General features: G+C 43.4%; 1 protein-coding gene across 2 annotated transcripts in view; it reads right to left on the minus strand.

The window, feature by feature from the left end:
• atp8a1 (ATPase phospholipid transporting 8A1) overlaps nucleotides 1–18,601 on the minus strand; it is a 97,031-nt gene that overhangs the window by 5,742 nt on the left and 72,688 nt on the right. For both annotated transcript variants that reach the window (XM_079167833.1, XM_079167832.1), the window contains 8 exons: nucleotides 18,346–18,420; nucleotides 16,648–16,770; nucleotides 12,175–12,253; nucleotides 10,859–10,920; nucleotides 10,563–10,619; nucleotides 10,113–10,220; nucleotides 1,985–2,073; nucleotides 1,563–1,655 (listed from right to left, as the gene is read on the minus strand). In XM_079167833.1, coding sequence (XP_079023959.1) covers nucleotides 1,563–1,655; nucleotides 1,985–2,073; nucleotides 10,113–10,220; nucleotides 10,563–10,619; nucleotides 10,859–10,920; nucleotides 12,175–12,253; nucleotides 16,648–16,770; nucleotides 18,346–18,420 — 686 coding nt within the window. The remainder of the gene's footprint in view (nucleotides 1–1,562; nucleotides 1,656–1,984; nucleotides 2,074–10,112; nucleotides 10,221–10,562; nucleotides 10,620–10,858; nucleotides 10,921–12,174; nucleotides 12,254–16,647; nucleotides 16,771–18,345; nucleotides 18,421–18,601) is intronic.

An 18,601-nucleotide genomic window follows, 5' to 3' on the forward strand; every position in this document is an offset into this window, starting at 1 on the left:
TGCCATTCATAACTCAGCAGCTCCCCCTTTGTAATTCTCAGGCCGTTGTGGGCAATGCTGCAAATCAATGAGAAGAGCTGTATTACTAAACGTCATGTGGCATACTCACTGAAATTGGTGCAATGCACAATTCATCCCAGTTTATTTTCTGTGAGACACGAGCAACTTGCCTCACAAGGTTTTGTGTAATATGTGTTGCTACATCAACAAGCTACGCTAAGCAAAGAGAGGGACCAAAAGTGGAAAGATTTGAACCTAAAATGTGCCAAGTAATACAGTGGTGGGACAGAGAGGTGGGCCTTGAGCAGGTGAGGAAAATGTTGCAGTCAAGCCGTAGAGCAGGGGTGGCCAACCCGCGGCTCGCGAGCCGCATGCGGCTCTTTGCCCGGTTTCATGCGGCTCTTACGTTCATATCGAAGTTTGTATTTGTGTTTTTTTAATGTTCGTGTTCGCTTCGCTTGAGTTAAATACGGTATTTTAAACGCGCATGTGCGGCCACAGATTACGTTCCTCGTCGACCCATTTAACGCCGAGACGGACTGTTTGAAAGCCCCGCTTTAAGTAAAAATGTAAAAGTCGGACAATTTACAAATATCCGTTGTATCGCGCAAGGCGGAGCTCCTCCCCGATCCGCACGCGCCGCGCACACCTCCACCAGCGTATGTGACAGCAGCAGCAGCAGCCACCCTCCCCGCCGACGAAGAAGGAGCAGCAGCAGCAGCACCACCCCCCCCCCCCACCCCCCCCCCGACAACCGGCCCTTTGGGGGCAACCATGATGCTGATGTGGCCCCAGAGCGACAATGAGTTTGACACCCCTGGTGTACACAATGTTCATTGTTGAAAATGACTGGCCTGTGGTCTTAGGAGTCAATTTCTGTCATTATCATATTGGTGTGTGACATTTACAATAAATCTGGCTGAGCAAAGGTATGTGTGTGTGTGAGGAAGGGATAGGGTGATGTTCATGTGTGCCCATGTGTATGATGTGGCTCTTTGCGGTAACACAGTAAAAAATGTGGCTCTTGGTCTCTGACTGGTTGGCCACCCCTGCCGTAGAGGATGAGATGATACGACGTTCACGACATCGGACAACTCATTACAGCAGGATTACAGAGTTAGTCGGGTAAAAACTCCTGTGCATCAACAATTTGTAATATAACCCTATGTCCATTAAATTAACAGTATTTGGCTGACGCGAGGATTCCATGTTTGTTTTGCGCATTTAAGCGCCTAATAGGATATATCAAGGTGTTCAGGAAAACATTTCCCATTCATAACGCTATTTACAAGTCGAAAACTCATAATTTCAATAATTCTGACATAAATGTGTTCTAAATGTCTGTGGAGGAGAAGATAAATATTATAGTTTCTGTCCCCTTTGTGTGTGTCCCAAGCCTCAAAGAACAAATCGCTGTGGATTATAGCAACCAGTCTCATTATTTTACCTTAAAGGAAAATGAATTTGTCTCAAATAAGAGACGAAACATTACATCAATAAATGTAAAATCTAAATCTAAAACCGTAAAACAAAGATAACAGTAAAGTGATGTGTAACTGTACCTCTTTCCATGCACCACTGCTCCGGGGTCTTTGGATAAAGCCTCGAGCTCCTGCACCTCATCCACCAGGGTCTTGAAACACACCTTCTTCACCCTGTCACAATAATGAAGACAAAATCATAATGTGACAGACGTTTAACATGATAGAACTTTCATAGACTGACATTAAAATAACCCATTGGTTGATTTCAACCTGCTTTGAATACATCAGCTAATAAAACTTCTAGCTTTGCAAATTGCTCCGGACACCTTGAATCTGCAGTGGGCCGACGTCAACCAGACATTTCCCATGGAGCATGGTATAGGTATAACAACTGTGGGGCAGGAATGTGTTCAGGAGATAGGAGAGATTCTGGAGGAATTTCCTGTATCGGATGTGTATTGGAGTGATGATGAGCGAGGGAAAACGCAGAGGAGACTTACACTTTGTAGGCCACGTCAAAGACCAGCGAGGTGATCGGGATGAAGACCAGGCCCATCCAGAAGACCCCCGAAGAGAACATCATCTCCGCCTGTCACACACACACACACACACACACACACACACAGATACACTTACTCTCGGGTCACTGTAGACAATGCAGAGTTCAACACCTGATCAGATGAAAAGAAGAGCTTTTTAAAAGCAAAAACACCTGATAAAGAGCAGCCATTATCATCCTCTGTAATCGCACATAATGAAAAACATACATGACAAAGGCAGCCCAAAACAAACACTAATATTGTGGAAATAAAGAGGAGAAGGCTCCAAAGAACTTGCTCAAAGTGGGTTAATCCTCTGTGACTAAATGATACCATGTTTTTGTGTGGATCTCCTTCACCTCTCAGCCCTTCGGGGCGGAGGAAGTGCCTGTGAAGTATTTTGACAGTGGTATCTCTTTCACAGGAAAACAGCTCAACTGTTTGCTGTGTTGAGAGCTGCCGTCAATATGTCACAGGAGACACGGCGCCGTCATCGGAGGCCTTATAACGATACATTCAATACAACGGTCACACTGTGTACGAGGGTGTCGATGACGCTTCAGAGCTGTAATTATCAGAGTTTAAGACTCTGGGAGCGAGGGGTCTATATTTCTGGGGTTCCGGTGTAGCCGGCGTATTCCGGGGCCAAGACTTCCTTCTCGTGCGCTGCTCCTTGTTTACAGTCCGATGAGCAACTTGAGACGCCAGATTTGAGTTTGGAGTCGAGAGACGACGTGTAAGAACGGATTGTTTTACAAGTAGCCAGTAGCCACAAATCTAAATCATCGACAATAGATGGTGGGTTCCAAGATTATATTTCAGCCAATGCATTCACACGAACTCTTTACCCGTTTACCTTTAAAGAAAACTGTCACCAAAGACGTCGCCAACTTTACCATTCTGTAATCGTTATGTTGGGTAGGAGGTTGACTGTCAAAAGGGCACCTCAGCCCCCCAAAAACAAAACATTTTTCTTGTCAACTACATCTCATTATTGTCAGACAAGTTGAATAAAAGTTCACAGACAGAGATGATTTTCTTTGCTGTCACGTAACTCTTCTGAATTATAAACAACGAGCTGATGTTTTTATTTTTAAGGCAGCGTGGAACAAATGTTCACACCGAGCTCATGAGCAAAATAAATCTACAAATGAGACAGCCGTGATCCTCACTGAGACTCACTCATCTTGAAAGAAAAACACATTTGGATGTGATCTAAAAACAAGTCAGGCATTTGAAGAAAATGCTTCTCCGTCATCATTTGTAGGAAAAATATGCTTCATTAGTAGCAGACAGTCGCCGGTGATGATTTAAATTAAAAATCACAAAGCGGTGGCCGTGTCAGGAGGTTGTTTTGGGTCCAAAACGGAGCGGAGACGTGGATCGTCTTTCGAGGGTGAAACAATGTTTTCTTTGGCCCGCTGCACTGAAACTATCTGTCATTACACGTCGAAGTGCAAAACTTGCGCTCCTTGCATTGTAATGTGCCACTTGTTTAAACTGCTGGGGCCCCTCGACAGCGTCCTTCCTGTAATGTGACACAGGCAGGGCCCTTCTTATGCGCGCACACACACACACACACACACACACACACACACACACACACACACACACACACACACACACACACACACACAGATCAGTGTCAAAACTATCAAAGCGCTCAGGTTTGCTGAAATTAGCTAATCTGTTCGCCATTACCTGCAAATTGACTTTGATGTCTGACAAAACACCGGGGGAAGAGGAAATCCCAAATGACAGGAAATCAAAAATGTCTATTTCCTACAGTTAGAGATGGGACTCGGATGAATAGAGCTTTTCTGTGTCACCCGGGAGGCCGGAAATGTATGAGATGAGGGAAAATTGCATTGAAGCGCAGGATATTTTCATGTCAATTTTGGAAATTGTGCAGCCCTGGTGGAAACATTTACTGTTTTTTTTACGCAAGTCAGTTTAATTATTTTCGTTTTCATCCGGCGTATCATGCATTTTAATGAGAGCATTTAAGCTGTCTTGAGAGCCTTTAGAAAATAAACCAGGGATGCATACGCAGCATTTTAGCTTGAAAAATAAACCATCTTAGTCTTTAACAAGTTCAATCTATAAACCATATTTATATCGCTGTACATACCTTGTTGTATATAAAAGACTGATACTTTGAATCTCAAGTTTATCATAAAATGAAAAAATGCTGGTAATTACATGTGGAATAATAACTCATTATAACAACTGTGAAACCTACACAAACCGTGAGACAGCAATAAAGTAAAAACTAGACCTAAATCATTTTCCCCCCCGTTTCTAAATCAAAACAAATCTGACCAATTACAATCAACAAATGTTTGTCTTCAGGCATCTGGACAGGCTCTGCGACTACAAGCGGGGGGCCAACAGAGTTGGTGGATGCTAAGCGATGCCTCATACCAGGGGGGCCCCTGGGAGCTGGACGGGGTGAGAGAGGTCTGAAGAGTGGGGCTGTATTTTTAGGACAAACTAATAAACTTGTCTGGCTGGACAGACAGTAGTGTCCGCTGGCATGGGGCGGTGTGTTTTGACAGGCCACTGACCCCCTCACGGCCACACACACACACGCAGACAGACGGACTAGACACGAGACTAGACGAAGCAATCGTGTGTAAACATGTGCACATGCAAAATGCAAATGACCTAATAAGCTGCTATGAGATGTATGTTTCTTAGTAGTTCTACTCCGTTCCAAACAGAAGACCGTATTTAGGGATGAGGTAGTGGTCAAGTGGTGAGAGAGATGCGTTTCTGGAGGGATTACAATGATTAAGGTACATACCATACAACTCTCTCTCCGCACCTTTCCCCTTCTATTGCTATACACAGTCAATCATTCATGATCAAGATCCTTACATTTGGGAAAATATGTGGAATGACATCAAGAAAACCAGACCATGTGTTTTAGGCTAGCCTTGATCAGGGGACTCTGACACCTGGCTGATCGTGTTAAAGAAAGCCTGTAGTCAGCAGTTTGAGTTATGTTAATGCAGCCATTGTAATGGTAAATGTAAATTGAGGTAATCAACTACTCCACTATTCACCTCACAGGTCTACGCTAGTTGAATCCTGTCTCAGACTTTAGTTTGTTCTGCGTCTGTCCATGTTGATTATCTAATTGGCTGAATTCAGCCGGCTTAACCAGACAACACAGTGCGTGCTGGTATTCAAGGAGAGGAGGGAAATAAATCTTTGGCCAGATGGGGCTCCAATCCTGAACAGACTTTTTTGTGAATACAAATTTAAAACTTCTCATGAATAAATAGGTAGCCAACACGGCACAGTGTAGAAGAACCAGATGACCGAGGATGGCAGAAAGAAGCATGCTCAGTCAAAGAAAGAGCATGAAAAGCTAAAAAAAAAAAGAGACCAAGAAAGCAAATAAAGAGGAAAAATTCAGCCTTTCTGGGGACAAGGTAAATCCACAAATCCCCCAAATGTCATCGGCAGAGATCAACCAGCCAATAACCACCCCAAAAAGAGGTCAATGTGTAAAACAAACAAGGACTTTCTCAGCTGGGTCCTTCATCCACTCTATGCTCTCTGCGTGTCGCCTCACAAAGACAGCAAGACATCGACTAGAAAAACAGAGAAAAGAAATGCCTTACATAAACACTTGTAAGTCAGCAGTCTCACAGCCACGACTACACACACGTGATTTACAGTGTGTGTTCTTCTCACTAACACTGCACCATGGTCGGCTACTACACCAACCATGTGTTTTGGTGTTCATCAATCATTACCTGAGGGAGGATGAACAGATCTGGGAAGATCACGCTCGTGAGTCTTAAAGAACGACCAACAGGATTCCACAAGTACCACTGAGGGACTAAGTCAACAGCAGTGATGAACAGGGGTCAGTAATAACATCGCTGGGTCTTTCAAAAGTAAAAAAATAAAAATCAGTCATGTTTGATCCCTAGAAGAAGAAGAGTGCAAGAATTTCATAAAAAAGGCCCCTGTTTTTATACCATTTATTTAAAAGACTACATTAAGAGAAGAGCGTCCATCACTCGCAGGGTTTTTGCTCTCTTGGAAAATGTTGGCAGGAAACGTGTTGGAGCACGTGAATTCATCACCTGCTTTAAAAATCAACCTGCCCTCTCAGGTACGTTGCACACAACAATAGTCATACTTGCCTGAAAACTAAAGATGTCTCAATGTTAACTTTGATGGATTACTTGTCTTGAGCAAGTTTCAAGTTTCTCTTTGAGTTGGTTTCCAAACCAGTAACTGCCTGGAGGGTAATAAATACACACACAAAAAAGCAATGGGCTAAAATCTACAAAACAGTGCTATGATCCTTAATCGAGAGCACTACCAAAGCACTAAAAGAATGTGTGACGCTTTTTAAATTTGTGGCTTCACGACAAGAATCACAGAACCTGAGGATGTAATCATTTTGCAACTCAACCCGCACAGCCACGTTTCCTGCAGCGCATTATTCAGATAAGTGAAGTCTGCGTTTTCACTTTTACTGACCAAATTGACCAAACTGAAAACTTAGCTAGATAAAGTTCCAAAAGTTTTTATTCCTGCTCTTAATCTCTTCAATAACTCAGACTGGCACAGATAGTCCTGAGTGTATTCCTGGCACGCTACTACACATCATCAAACTTCTTAGTAAACAGGGTTCCTTCATGAGGAAATGTTTCTTATCACGGAGCAGAAACCTTGCTGAGTTTTAAGATCCACGTGCCGATGACAAGCACTTGAGTCTGTGTGAGACCTGCTCCACTGCAGCTTGATTCAGAAATTGGAAAAATAGCAAAAGGTGTGTGTGAGAAGCGACGCGAGAGAAAATAGAACCGTACAGAAGACAGCTGTGTCGATAGCAGATGCAAGTCAGCAGACAGCAGGTCAGTGTGACAGAAGCCTGAGAGGCGTCTCCTGAGGTGAAGCTAAGCGGCTTAGTGTGGCAGATTACATGGCCTCAACAGAATAATCTCACATTTTCTTTTGATATCTGTGTCAGGACTTTTATGAGGTGCAAACGGGATGAGCCAATTTTGGGAGTACCTGTGAAAAGCATACTAGCTATGTCACTGTGTTTTGTGGAGGGATCCTGCACCTGTCTCGTCAATCGTCCAAAGAATATCCAGCCTGACATTGATGAATGCGTTCACATGCAGCTGAGCGCTGCTCAGCGTCTCCCGTTGAAGGCGGTGAGCTGGGTAGTGAGTGAGAGCAGAAGCAGGAGGAGAAAGGAGTTCTGGTGTCTGTTATGTAGCTGGCCCTCGGGCAGTTTTTTCGACTGGCAGGGTGACAGAGGGGGGTGAACAAAAAGAGAACAAAGAGGAAAAAGCTGATGCAAAAAGTAAAAGAGACGGAGTGAGAGAAAACTGATGGAAGGACAGAAAGCGCAAAAAATATTTGAAGATTCAAGTAAGATTCGAGGAGGCCGTGGTGAAAATATGTGAGGCTGCATCAAGGTTGAGAATAATCTTCAGAGGCTACAGGGTCTCTGATGCCTTCTCGGGTTTCGGAGAGATGTGTCCCTGTTTGATGAAGTACTGGCATCCTCGAGCTGGGGCAGGGGCGTAGGGTTACCAACTACCCACAGGACACCATTACTGTCTTCAGTCAAGTGCTGCAGGGCGTGGATGAAAGCACCAGGCTTCATGAACAGGGGATAGAGTGAAGCTAATACCGATCATCGTGTGTGTGTGTGAGTGTGTGTGTGTGCAGTTAGTTTGATCTATTTATTGCGTCGTGCAAAGCTGTCATGGACTTAAAATGCTACTAAATACTGTTGATCACTAACTTAAAATGTTGAGAAAATATAAATGTATACATTTCGTCTTCAGTCCTTAACCTCTTTTTGCTCAAATCTGCTGTAAAAAAAGTTCCTAATCATTCAACCAGCAGATCTGCACAAAAGTAAGGACGTTTACTACAAAGGAATAGTTCAACATCATGGGAAATTAAACTTTCAAGCAGAGAGTTAGTTGAGATTGATACCACTCTCAGCTGGGTAGCGAGTGAGTAAATCTGAAGCTACAGATTTGGCTGCAAAATATCGACTCAAATGAAGATTTTTAAGACCTCCTGTTTCTAAAGCATCTAAAAACAAATTCTTTGTACAATCCCTAGACCTGTACGTTATGCTTTAATCAGTAAACCAATTGTGACAGTAGCTTCAAGCACCACGACCACCCTTAGTGCACAACGCGCAGGCTGTGATTACGTCATTTTCTGGCACGCGCCTTGCACCGGCTTCACTACAGCTACCACAAACCAAGCTTCAATTCTAAGCGCTGCTGCTGCTACTAGCTGCATCCTTATTTTTATCAGAATGATATAAGGGTCTGAACAATCTTCTCATGTAATTCTTCACCAAAAAAGAGCTAAGTGTACTTTAAATAACCATATGAGCACCTGTTCCTGTAGCTTCATCACTGTGCACACAGACATCCTTTACTTCAATTCTGCTTTGCATTAAGCTTTACACTGTAGTTAGTTATCATGAGACAACAGATTCCTGAATCAGGTTTGTATCAAAGACACAACAGACCTTCTTACCTTTTACATAAGGATCTAAATTTCCCTTTAGCGCTGTGATTACCCTGTAACCTGTGTTTCACCCCAACAACGCATGCAGTTAAAGATCTTTCCAGTGAGCTGCCGTTCAGGCGCATTCACAAGTCTGTTCTAACTCATCTCACAATTATGTCTGACATTTTAAGTTTCCCATCCAATAGGACCACTGGCGGCCAAAACTGGTGTAAAGTTATGAACTCCCGGAAATGATGGAATAGCTCTGTAACGAACTGTGTTACAATCTACACATTCACCGAGTCCCCAAATGCCAGAAGCATTATCTCAAATAGAACACACACAAACAGAATCCCAGTTAGACAGATATTCTTCTACTGCATGCTGTGTGGTGCCAGCCTTTCTCTTTGAATAGCCTCCTACTGTGTTCTTGTTCCCTAATGAAAAGATGCCTCATTCTCCACCCCAGAATGCACTGGGAAATGTCACCTGTGGTTAATAGGCTCTCATTAACCACCTGTGGTGACCCAGCGAGACAGCAGCCTCTTTCACATGTAAATAACAACTCAAACAAGTAAACAGTGTAAAAAAAAAATAGGGGCCTTTTTTATCGGATCTGTTCTTTAACATTTAAAGAACATTAAAGTGAAATTTGGTGGGAAGATTTGTAAGACATCAGTGTGTATACCAAGTACATCCTCACCTCTCTTTGCCTCCACACTGCTTCACTGCTGCAGTGTCACTTGTGGATACTCGGAGTAGAGGGAGGGCAAAGTAACACAAACATTGTGCTAATTGGCCCAATTAAGTCATTATGCAACACAAGCCAGAGATTTGACAGTTTACACCCCTCTGGCTCTCCTTACAAAGACCTGTGTCAAGTTTAACTCTGAAATTTCCAACCAGCATGCGTCTGTAGCAGAATGAGTTATGAGGCACTGCAGGTCTGTCAGTGATAGACGACTCTATCAGTTCCTTTAGTACCAGAGGAAGCTGTGGATGTGAGACAGAGTGTTTTCATTCCCGTCCCATCCCACTCCCACAGAAAAGAAATTCTCCTGTCATGTCCCAATCTGTTCCTGTGTGTATTCATATTAGAACTGCATAATTATATTAAAAAAACTAGATTGCAAATTTCTTGGCCGATTCCGATTTCCTCTCTAAGAACAACAATATTTGTGACTTTGTATATTCAATTGTATGTTCATATGAACAAAACCATATTTACATATCAGAGAGGAATCCGAGAAAATATTATTCTAAGTTGTGTATGTAGGCAAGAGAGACAAGTATTTATCTATTTATTCCAAAACTATGTATTTTATACAAAAAAGAATCCGTATCTACTTAAAAGAATGTAAAGATGTGTATGTATATATTATATAAACTCCCACTCCTGTGGGGAGCGGCGTGCTCCTTCCTGCGCCACACCTACTGACTGCACAGGAAGCAAGAGGAGCAAGAGGAGCAAGAGGAGCAAGAGGAGAGGGAATCCCCCCCCAAAAATATCAGCCTCTAGTGTAGATGTGTAAGCATGTGTGTGAGTACATGCTAGCATGTGTGTGCTTACCTCTCCTGACATGTCGGGAGCCAAAGGGATGAGGGGCCACAGGGAGGAGTAGATAATGAAAAACACCACCCACAGGCCGATGCTTCCCCAAATAGCGATGTGACTGAACTGTTGGTGGACAGCAAGGAAACAGAAATTGTTTAGACTCTTAATTTTCTGGAAAAGGCCACTTTTTATACATTTTACTGTCTTGCTCATTGCTATTTTTTTTACAATTTGGGCATAAAAGCCCACATCGAGTTGCTTCTAGCAACTTGAAGGAGTTACCATACGGCACATGTCATTTCACTGGGTTTACGGTTACAAGCTCAGTGGGGAACAAACCATAAAGAGACTTGGAGATAAGAGGAGGATGTAAAACATGTCACAAGTATCGTTGGTCATATAAAAAGCAGGAACTGGAAAGAGATCGCAGAACCTTAGGGAGAGAGGACAGAGCCATCAACCTACCATGGTCCAGGATGAAGTCTCAAGGCCGGCTTTAAGACAGACTGTGATGACCACAAACTGTGGAGACATAAATCAAACTGACGTTTAACCAAATCCCTATTCAATACCTCAAATCGGTCACAGGAAGTGCATCAAACATATTAAAAAAAAATGGAAAATATCAGCAGACAAAAGGAAAGACAGAAGAAAAGAAACATGTGATGTTTATTCACAGAAATTGGATAACACTTGGCTCAGACACCTAAAGCGTTTAACACAGCAGAAACACTGGCTGTCAAGAAGATTGGTGCACTTACTGTGTAAACCATGTTGCCTAAGAGGAGATAGTCTGGAGTTCTTCCGTTGCCAAAAACTGTATCTGTGAAGGTAATCAACAACAGAAGCTTTTAGGGCCAAAGCTGTCTCTTTTCAACCCCTGGGTTTCATACAGAGATCCATTAGGTGGTCCAAAGAGTAAACAACAAGACAGCACGAAGGATTTGACTTTTAGTACATGTGAGTGTGAACTTTGATGCAAAATGCTCTTTTAGAGACTCAAGATATAAAAGTGGACGTGGGAAAGTGAAGCGAAAACCACAGTCCAATGCTGTTTCTATTACTGCCCTTTGAGAGAGGCTGGAATGTTAATTTTGTCTTTCGCAACTATAAGGACGGAGTGTTTCTATAAGGAGCCATCAGTTACACTGAGAAGCTGAACTGGTGTGCATTAATCATGGTCAGAAATTAAAAGTTCTGGCTAATTCACTGCTGAAATAGAAAGACCATGACAAAATGTTTATTTATTCGGCCATTAAAATGGAATCCAACCCGCTGAGAAGACTTTCCTAAAACAGAAGTTAGAAGTGTTTCCTAAATGAATAAAACAGAAATTAACTGCAAATTAAACAGACATGTTGCTTCAAACTGCCCGCGTGTGTTTGGGCCGAGGCTAAAATATCAGCAGTGTGCGACTGCTGCCAGTAAAGAAAGAAAGAGAGGCTCCCTTTCCTTTTACTTCCGGCTGGTCACATGTCTTGTGAGCGCTGAGGCTTTGCTGACAGCCTGTCAGTCAGAGTGAAGGGGCTTGGCGCCTTTGTGTGGAGAGCAGGCACAAGCTTGTGTGGTCCTCTGCTCTGGCCAGCAAAGACTTAAGCCACAAGATCCCCATTCTCTCTGCGCTCGCACATAGAACCCTTGCATCTTAATGTGCACAAACATGCACAATTGACCTTATCTGGATAAATAAAGTGGTCGTGAATCAAATTCGAAATTAACTGCGCACAGAAAAAGACTTATCATTGTCTATTTTGGATGAAAACCATCATTGTCTGCACTGAACAATCACCTGGAAAGTTTGAATCCGAGTGGTGTGTTTATAGAAATGAAGTAAGTGCGAATAACTGTGTGCAAAAGCATTTCAGCAGGTCACGCTGTGCGCACATGAACTGGTGCAAACAATAATGTACACATGTTAGTGTGTGTCGCTCTTGCCGGAGCACACACATGTTTGTAATTCATGAGTGGGCGGTTGAAGAGAGAACTAATTAAGACAAAGTATGTGTGTTTGACTGTCCTCCCTCTTCATACACCGGGTCTGCCGAGGGCCGTGGCCGACTCTCTGGGAGCTACTTACCATGCTGGAAGGCTTTAAGGGGGAACCAGAAGAGGATGACGGAGTGGAAGAGGCCGTTCAGACAATGGGCCCAGAAGACCTGTAAAAAAAAAGGGGAGAAGGATGGAGGGGACGGAGGCATGGAGGAGGAGGAGGAAGAGAGGGGTGGGGGGTTGGAGGCGGCAGGAGATTCAAAGAAGAGAGAGGGAGACGGAGAGGAAAAAAAAAAAAAAAGCATGAGAAAAGGGTGTGGGGAGCTCCAGCCTTCCAAGTGACCCCTGACCTGGGCCCTTTGTGCCAGCCCAGCGCTAGGCTAAGTGGCGGTTTTGTCGGGGCCTCCTTGCTGAATGGCCACCCCGCTGACAGACACGTTGTATATTCTCTGTGTGTGTGTTATGGGGGAGAGAGAGAGGCTGCCGAGTGTGTGTACGAGCAGTGAAAGGCAAGTAGACAACGTCAGTGTGCGGGTTTTAACTTCTAATTCTTTTCATCATGTTAAACAAAAATCACAAAAAACAAGGAGCATAAGAAACGGTGAAATATCGGCCCTCGCCTCGACAATAAGAACATTATACAACATTAATATATGTGCCGCTAGTGTGAGGGTTTCCCCTCATAACATTTCATTAGGCTTTCGCCCTTTCATGTGAGAACTGGTGTAGAAATAAATGACAGGAGAGTTTAAACAAGCACAAATCAGCCTAGAAGCACACGCAGGGAGAGTCACAAACCTGACAGAGATTAAACTGTTTTCATGGTAATTATTAAGGGCCTGGAAAATCGTGGTGTGGACCGCAACCTGTGTGTCTGCGTATGCAAGCATGCAGACTTTGGATGAGTTGTTTAAATCAATACTACCACTCCAAAACCACCTTGTTTCAAATTTACATTATGCAACGCCAGAGCCAAACGAAACACTAATGGGCGATGTAGCATGAAACAGCCGTGAAATCTATTCTGCCAAAAAACGCTCCACATTTGTGCCCCCTTTTCCTCCCTGTGCTGACCCAGACGGCGGCGTTACTTGTGAGAGCTGAAAAATTCATCAAACCCAGAGAGCAAACGGCTGATGGAGGAAAAATAAAAACAGAAAAAAAACATCACATTTTAATCTTTGGCCTCTTTTTAATCATCGGTTCTTGGCAGACGACAAGTTAGAGGCTCGCTTTCTCAAAAGCTCTTTTCAACAACTTCAGCAAATCGGTCAGTAGAACATAAAACATGGCTTATTCGAGACACAATGGACACCTGGAGAGTCACCATTTCTTGGGATTTCCGCAGGTTTGAGTCATTTTAGAATAACTACTCGTACTTTACAGCGCAGCGTTACTCCATAATGGTGGAAGAGGAGGAGAGGAGTAAAGCCAGACAGGGTGAAAGGAAAAGTCTTGTTCTAGACTATGAGTCTTTGAAATACACCTTGGCCCCCGTGGCACGACCTCCTCACCTTTCCTATCGACCCAAACAAATTCCCATAGCAAATTCCCCCCCCCCCCCCCCCCCCCCCCCCCGGATTACTTCACCCTCTCACTGTGTACACAAAACCCAATACACTGAGCGGGGGCTGGCTGAAACAACCCCCACCCATCTACCTCTGTGGTCAAATGTGGGCCAAATTATCACTAATGTTACAATCACATCACGTTTATGCCAATTAGCCTCCCATTGACAAGCACAGCTCTCTTCCACCCTCCTCCTCCTCGACTCTACAATTCCCGAACACTGTGGGGGGGGGCAAACAAGCCCTAGTTTCTCCTCCACAACAATGAATGCTAATGAAATCAATAAATGTTCATAATCATTTGTCACAGTGGGATCCTCACTTTCACCCCTCCAGCCACCCTGCTCTCTTTCTTTCCCTTGTATCCCAGCAAGTTGCTAGGGATCGCCTATGAATGAATGCCCGGTCTGTCCTGTAAAGATTCTGCCCTTTGTGGGAGTCCTAATTGCCAAAAAAAACAAAAACATGAATGCTGGTAATTAATATTGAGCCAAATATTTCCCGAACTGCCACCCCCCTTCCCGTTTCTTTTGAACCAGTGAGGTAAGAAGAGAAAGAGGGAAGTGCTGTTTAAGAGGTGATAGTTGCTGGTAAACTACCGTAATGACGACCCCATGGAGGGGAGCCTGGTTTATTAGAGTGACTCAAGTGTCACTATATGTAATTAAAAGTGAACAGGCAGCCCAGTTGAAGCTCCGCCTCGAGTTTCTAACACCCTCAGTCACTCTCGTCTTTCACCTCAACACAAACAGCTTTAATTCACAAAGACAGTATCTGTTGTGTACAAAAGACCCATGCGTGCAGAAAGACAGGCTTCAAGGGGCCAAATTCCTGCTGGATTTTCTCGCCTCGCCTCGGGCCAGCTGCAAGGAAAATATCTCGGGAAAAGAGAGGACAAGCCAGCAAAAACAACCTGCTGACCTGGCCGAGTCATCATTTATGGGTCTTGGAAAATGTGGCCCAAACAAAATTGAGGTTAATTTGCTTCCAACTATCAGACACATACTTTTGTGACCCTTTTTTGGCAGTCTTCAAAAAAGTTAATGGAGGGAAATTCACCCTATAAACCAAATTTTCGACGTTTAAATCAGCAGTTGTGAGGACAGATATCTCTTTGATCTGACAATATATCTACTGACAACAACCACCCATTTTGTGTACAGTGTGTCAACCAAATGACACTACAGAAACAACTAGGACTTTTCATTTTCTGTACATTCTGTCTCGTGGACAAAAGCAGAAGTGTTCTGGGCAACAGACTCCCATCAGAAAAACCTCTCATTTTACTGCAGCAGGGCCCGACAGTCTGGCCCGCGCATTCCTTGTTCTGGTTTTGCCCGTGCCTCTTTTCCCTCCAGCAGGCCCAGCAATACGGCCTGGGCCTCCAGCAGTGTTGTATTGGTTTTGGCTCCCAGTGGAGGGCTCTCCACCTCCCGCCAGAGTTACGACTGCAGGTCCAAGGTGGCCACAAAGCCGGATCTGGATCTATCTGCAGTGGGCTGGTCACTGAGACTAAGCTGAAGGAGTTTGAACCTGCGTGGCATAAATCGAATAACTGTATACAGTAGATAAAGCCATTATTCTAGCTGATGGTTGCGTTTGCTTATGTTGGTCATATAGAGGCTTCAGTATTAAGTTGAGACTGTTTCATAACCAGTTAAAAGTTCCTTGCAGCAACATTAATTATGGAAAAACCACAAGTAGTGGATTTACTTAAATCGACTTTCCTTATGACCTAGAGTGTGTCCATTAATCACGAAATATTTTTGTAACTTTGTTACAACAGTCGAAAAACCCAAAGATATTCAGTTAACTATCATAAAAAGCATTGAAAAGCAAAAAATCGCCGCAGTTGAGAAGGTTCATTGGTTACTTTTGCTGAGAAGCATTACCAAAAACCAAAACAAATCAAAAAACATTTGACTACCAACTCATTTTCTGTCACTTGACTAATAAATTACACAAGTTTTCGTTGCAGCTCTGTGTCTCTCTCTCTCCGTCACTTTTAACAGAACCACTCAGGGAAACTGAAGATGCATTCATGACACAGTCAGGTGGTCCCGGATGGGTTAAACTCAATCTGACAGCCTTGCTCTCAGAACAAACAACTCCCTCACTTAAACAAATTGCATAATTTTCCGCAACAAACGCCGTCACACAATGACAGCACACTCTCTCCATTCCCTCCTTTCCACGATTCTTTCTGCTGCGTCCTCCAACCCTATCTGACCTTCCCTGCCCCTGACCGCCGCGGCCAATCCGTCTTTAATCCACCTCCACGCTGTGCTAACCAGGTCACCACGCCTGTGAGGAGGGTCTTGGGCTCTGGCTCAGCATGGAGAAAGGAGGAGACATCTTTATTACCAGCGGGGGAAAGCTAACGGACAGCCCTTATAACCAGACAGAATAGGTCAAGCCAGGCCAAACCTGTCTACGACTGGAGACCCACTGACTACAGCTGCCAGGTCACTGTGACGGGAGATGCATCAGTCCTGAACAACAACATCTCGGTCATTAATTTGATGGTAATTGGTTGCAAGAGATGAAACATTTGACCTTTGCATTTGTGTGGTGGAGCACAAAATTAGTTCCTAATTTTAAAAGATACAATGGAAAAGACCCAGATTTGTTTGGTGACAGTTAATACCAGCTGAGCTGTATAAAATTATCAAAACGGTGGGCAGCGATACTCCCCTTTTAGAAGTTTAACATAAAATCATCTTCCAGAGGTGATTCAGTATCTAAGTAGTGAATTAGACCACGGCAACTATTTGACGAATATTTGCTTATAATAGTCACTAGATTTGGAGAAATGTCTTATTAAGAACTTTTACTGGAGCTGCAAAGAGCAGAACAGAAACCGGAAAAGATTTTGGAAGGAGAGTACTCAAGACAACACAACAAAAAGACCAAAGTGAAAATAAAAAGTCCTCTGATAGTATTTCAATCTGGTCATGTGCAAATAAAGAAAATGTGATAGAAACTAGTGCTACCTTTGTATTGAAGCCCATGGCATTCTGGGAGGTTTTGTAGAGTTCTGGGTATTTCAGCATATTCTCTTTCCTGCAGGAGCGCTCAAATATTCCCAGAGTGAGAGGAGGCAGAGCAGTGAAGATCTGCAGAAGGAAAACACACAGAGAGACATCAGAGGTAAATTATTTTCCACAGAAATATTTTACATTTCAAAGAAATGAAACCCACACAAACCATCACTGCCTTTATTGTTCTGAAGTCAGAAGTGAGGACATTCAAATTCCTCTTGTCTAAAAATTCAATCTTAATCTTTGGAACATGTTTGGAACGTTACTCAAAACGTCCACATGCAAACTATTCTTCAGAGCTTTCAATCCCATCTGACCAGCCAAACATGTACTCTAGGTATTACAGGAAAAATATGTATGCAACCAAAAGCCAAAATCTTTACAAACTTTACCAAATTTATAAAACTACTGTGTATGCACATTGTAAATAGTTGGATCTAATGTCTAATTATGACAGCTTTGTCTTCATCACTGCCATCATCTCAATATGTTGCATTTAAAGAAGAGTTTGCTTCATTTTGTTCTCCACTTTCCCCTTTTATTTATTTTACATCACTGAAAACCATTGACCTTAAAACCCTTCAGGGTTTCTTATTTTGATTCGTCACGCTCCAAGTCTGTTCATATGCAAAACTCATCTCCAATAAACATCTGCGATGCTCTCGACTAAGAAGCAGGTATTTAAGCCTGGCTAATGTGTGGTTTCTTAGCGGTGTTGTAATGTTGCTGAGCGTAGGAGCTGCTGAGAGAGGAGCGATGATGGTATTGTGTGGCTGGGGGGCTCAGTGGGTCAGTTGGTGTGAGTTCCCTGAAACCCCATCTGGAATGGGAGTCTGCAGGAGCAGCAGGCCACAGGACATGCTCCAATGGGCTCCTTTCTTATTCTGAGCCAGGCCCAGGAAGATCTCCATTGGGGGGCGGATTCAGCCCACTGCTTCCGACAACTCCCACCGAGCCGTAGGAATTCCCTCCGTTTTTGGATAAAGTAAAAGACTGAACTGAACTTCCCACCCCTACAGTACTGGAGGTGGTTTATTACGGAGTGAATGCGAGAGGCAGGGCTGTCGAAATATCCTTCTCACTTGACAGTTTGGCCCTCCAAAAAAATGAATGTGCAGAAAAATCAACTTAACACTTCTCGCATTCATTTCTGTTTATTGAATTGAGTTGATTTTAGTAAACAGTTTAAAGTTACACATCAACTTCTAGTGGGCTTTGCGGCATGGTATTAAAGATCAGACTTGCAGATGCACATGTTTTACTTCTACTTAATTCATGACAGATATGAAATATGAGTTCATTAGGAGGGGTTCCATTATAAAGCCCTGAGGGACCCCCTACATCAGCAGCCTGCTCAGTTGCTGCTCCATTCCTCATATTCTTTTTATCATTCAAACGTGCTGCCCTTGCTAACTACACTCTTCGGGGCAAGCAAAGCTGTTGTTCTTTCTTATTCAGTACATAGTTAAGAGCACAGAGGGAATATGGTCTTGACAACAGGTCATAAATAACGAAGGATTCTTTAAAGACGTTGATGACATAGTCACGCAATAAAGGGATCAGTTTTGGGGCGCCACGGCAAATCAGTTCTACGTCGGAGTAAAGGAGTCAAAGTGGGCTCTTTAGAAAGTAAACTTTATCAACACTCACCACGTTGTACAAGCCGATGCACCAGCGTTCAAATAGGATTTGGCCTGAGAAGCCGTTGACGAACGCGAACCAGATCTAAGGGAGACAAGAATCACACGAAGAAAGAGTTAGAGCAGTGAAAATAAGAACATAAAAAAGGATCACAGATCTGGTTTACTCGCATCTCACTCTCTCATTTCTGTCATTGTAATCAGTAAGTCACTTAGTCATGAATTTGATACTGTCGGCTTCACTCAAACTAGATGAGGAAAACACT

This window comes from Pholis gunnellus (assembly GCF_910591455.1).
Source record: "Pholis gunnellus genome assembly, chromosome: 10".
Lineage (NCBI taxonomy): Eukaryota > Metazoa > Chordata > Actinopteri > Perciformes > Pholidae > Pholis > Pholis gunnellus.